We start from the raw sequence: 3053 nt of genomic DNA on the forward strand, positions 1-3053 counted from the left end.
TGTTGTTTTCGGAAACTTGCATGTCACTCGCACGGTTTTATTTGTGATGATATGTTTGGTTTTATTTACCCATGGATTTTTCTTCTATGTGGTGATTTTGTGGTGTTATTTTCATGTTGAGTTTCGTGGGAATTTAGGAAGATTAATCAATCGTGCCAGTGAATTTTATCTTTGTCTTCAAAGAAAATATTCCAGTGGAGATATGTTATTTGAAGAGAAAATTCATATACAAGTAAAGGAAAAAAAGTAATGCAGTATAATGTAAAAGATTGATACAATATAGATATCAAGTAAAGTATGAGTTTTTTAGATCCAAAAAATCATGCAGTATAATGTAAAAGATTGATACAATATAGATATCAAATAAAGATTGATCATGCAAATTAATGTTGACCACTATAACTAAAGAAACCAAAAAAGTCTAGAATTGTCTGAAAAGTTATGCAAGTATAATACCGAGAGGGTCTCTTCGCATCACTTACTCTCTTCTTGGTAACAGAATGTATTTCATATGTTGGTCTGCAGATCGCATGGATTCTTGTCTATAGCTTGGCACACTATTAGAGTATTAAACCAATTAGTCCAATTGTATTTCGGTATAAGAGTTGCTAGCATTTCGTAGACGAACAAGACTTTGGAACATTGAAAAGTTCCATGTCCAAGTGTCCGAGAAGAAAAGCTTCGGCACTAAATAAAGTCTTCATCTTTTACTAGTCAAAAAATGATGTCCATAACTTGTCAAAGGCAAACACAGATATGTATATCCCATTATCATATTACAGTACAACTTGACTAAAATCATGTGAATACTAAGCAAAAAAAAAAAATCACCCAGTCAAAATAACCCTACAACTCTCCGTTAATCTTATAATAGATGCAATCATATCATGCAACAACCCAAAAAAATCGCCACCTTGTAATCAATCATCTACTTGGGTTTTTGGTAGTGATAACTGTAAACGCAGTGCACCAATCTCGTCTCACTGAATCTTGAACCTTGCCCTCCCCAACAAAAGGTGTCCAAGCTTCTTCTCCTGCGTTTCCCATACACCAGCTTACCTCCTCTGGTGGATTCTCAAAATCAAAGTTCAACGGCGGCAATGCCGGCGTCTCTTTAACCTTTCTACTGGATTTGTTCCTTCCTTTGCCTTCCAAATGCTGCAAATACAAGTTTCCATAAGTAATCACGAGTAATGAAAAATGCGAAAGGTTCAAACTTTAAACTCACGTCTGAACTGGAACCAGTGTTCTTTGCTTTCTTGCTTCCTTTCTTAGGGGTGGTTCCATGTTCCAAGTAGTAGAGTACTTCGGTCCTGGACCGAAACTTACGTCCTGTGATTGGTTCGAGATAGTACTACAAAAAAAAAAAAAAAAACAGAATAATACACAATAGTATGTCATAATAACTCTTTAACAAAATCAATCTCTGCATTGGACGTTACAAATCATCAATGACAATCTTTACCTAAAGTGGATCCCACCAGAGGAATCTAGCTAACAATAATCAAATTTATAACGGCCTTAGCACATTAACACACATCTATTACAAGAACACACTTCAAACTAAGAATCCACAATTCGAGCTACGACGCGGCACTTTTGGAGATGAGATTTGATATATATATACCTTGTCCACGGAACCAGCTGTAGCGCCGGAGGCTCGAACCTTATCTTCGACTCTCCAGCCAGGTGGCAGCCAGCTGTTGTCTAACGGCGCCGAACGCTTCCGCGACTTCGATTCCGAGTTAGCCGGCGATGGATTCACCTGATCTGACATCCCGATTGCTTCGCTTCCTCCCTGAACCGGCGGCTGCGTCGCGCTGCTTCCTAGGGCTCCGTCGGCGGCGGGGGTGGGGGAGGAGATGAAGGAGCCGGTGGAGAGAAGCGGGTCGGGAGGGAAGTCGCCGGGGATAGATCCGGGTTGGGTTACGTGATCCGACGGTGTGGAGATTGACATGGGAGTTAGTTAGAGATCTCGATGCTTCGATGTGATTCGTGCTCTCTGTTTCTGGGGTTTCGAGTTCGGTCAAAGTTAAAAAGCCGAAATCGAATAATACTAAAATCACTCTTATCTGTATTGCTACCCGCACTGTACCGAACCGTCTTGTTTGTTAACTCCTTCACTAGATCCTGCTCTGATAATTTAGGGTTTTTGATTATTTAATTAATTAAATGATGTATTTGTAATATTTAATATATTATATTCATTAAGTGAATTATTTTTTTTGGGTCTTAAATCATTGATTTATGACGAATAGTCGATATCATATAAACAAATTGAACATATGCACGTAATTAGAGAATTGTATACGATATATAAAAACAATGGTTATGAATGTAAAATATGAAGAAATATTATATAATGCCTTAATATGGCATAAAAGATTGTAAATTATTTATACATATTTAAAGAAAATACAATGATTTTTTAAACTTATATGAAGAATTTAACATATAAAAACAGCTGATTTATGTAAATAATTTTAGATGTTTCATTAATAATAAATTATTTATATTTTTTGTTTTGAGATAAAGATAAAAATTAAATGTCCATAACCCAATTATGTTAAAAGACCTTATTAAGAAACTCATGTGATTATCATTAAGGTAACTGAAAAAGACAAACAATAAAATAGGAAGTTTAAATTCATTTAAGCATATTTCATTAATGTAACTGAAAAGACAAGTAATAAATTATGCAGTTTTATTCGTTTTAGGATATTTCATAAATGCAACTGAAAAAAACAAGCAAAAAAATAGAGAATTTAATTAACGAAAAAAAAATATTTTCAAATAGGTACTTCTCTTTTAATAATATAGATTCATTAACCAAGACATGATAGTTGTCTCAAGTTAATCTTATTTTAATTATTTCCTTGCAAATTCACAGTGCGAGAGGAAAATTTTGAAAGCTAAAAGTAATTGATAGGAGATTAATTAAAGAAGAATTGCTTAGGATACTCCTCTTTTTTTTTTGTTTTTTTTTCATAGAAAGAGACTCCAACAAATAGTCCAAAATAAACTTTATCAAATAGTAAATATATTTCTCTAGG

General features: G+C 34.5%; 1 protein-coding gene across 1 annotated transcript; it reads right to left on the minus strand.

The window, feature by feature from the left end:
* Positions 1 to 688: 688 nt before the first annotated feature.
* LOC106387119 (methyl-CpG-binding domain-containing protein 6-like) lies at positions 689 to 2084 on the minus strand. The gene is made up of 3 exons (XM_013826930.3): positions 1628 to 2084; positions 1229 to 1354; positions 689 to 1158 (listed from the first exon to the last, which is right to left on the minus strand). Exons 1-3 carry the CDS (start codon positions 1955 to 1957, stop codon positions 925 to 927), a joined length of 690 nt encoding a protein of 229 aa, XP_013682384.2. The 5' UTR covers positions 1958 to 2084; the 3' UTR covers positions 689 to 924.
* Positions 2085 to 3053: the final 969 nt, after the last annotated feature.

The sequence above is a fragment of the Brassica napus genome, chromosome C2, assembly GCF_020379485.1.
Source record: "Brassica napus cultivar Da-Ae chromosome C2, Da-Ae, whole genome shotgun sequence".
Classification (NCBI taxonomy): Eukaryota; Viridiplantae; Streptophyta; class Magnoliopsida; order Brassicales; family Brassicaceae; genus Brassica; species Brassica napus.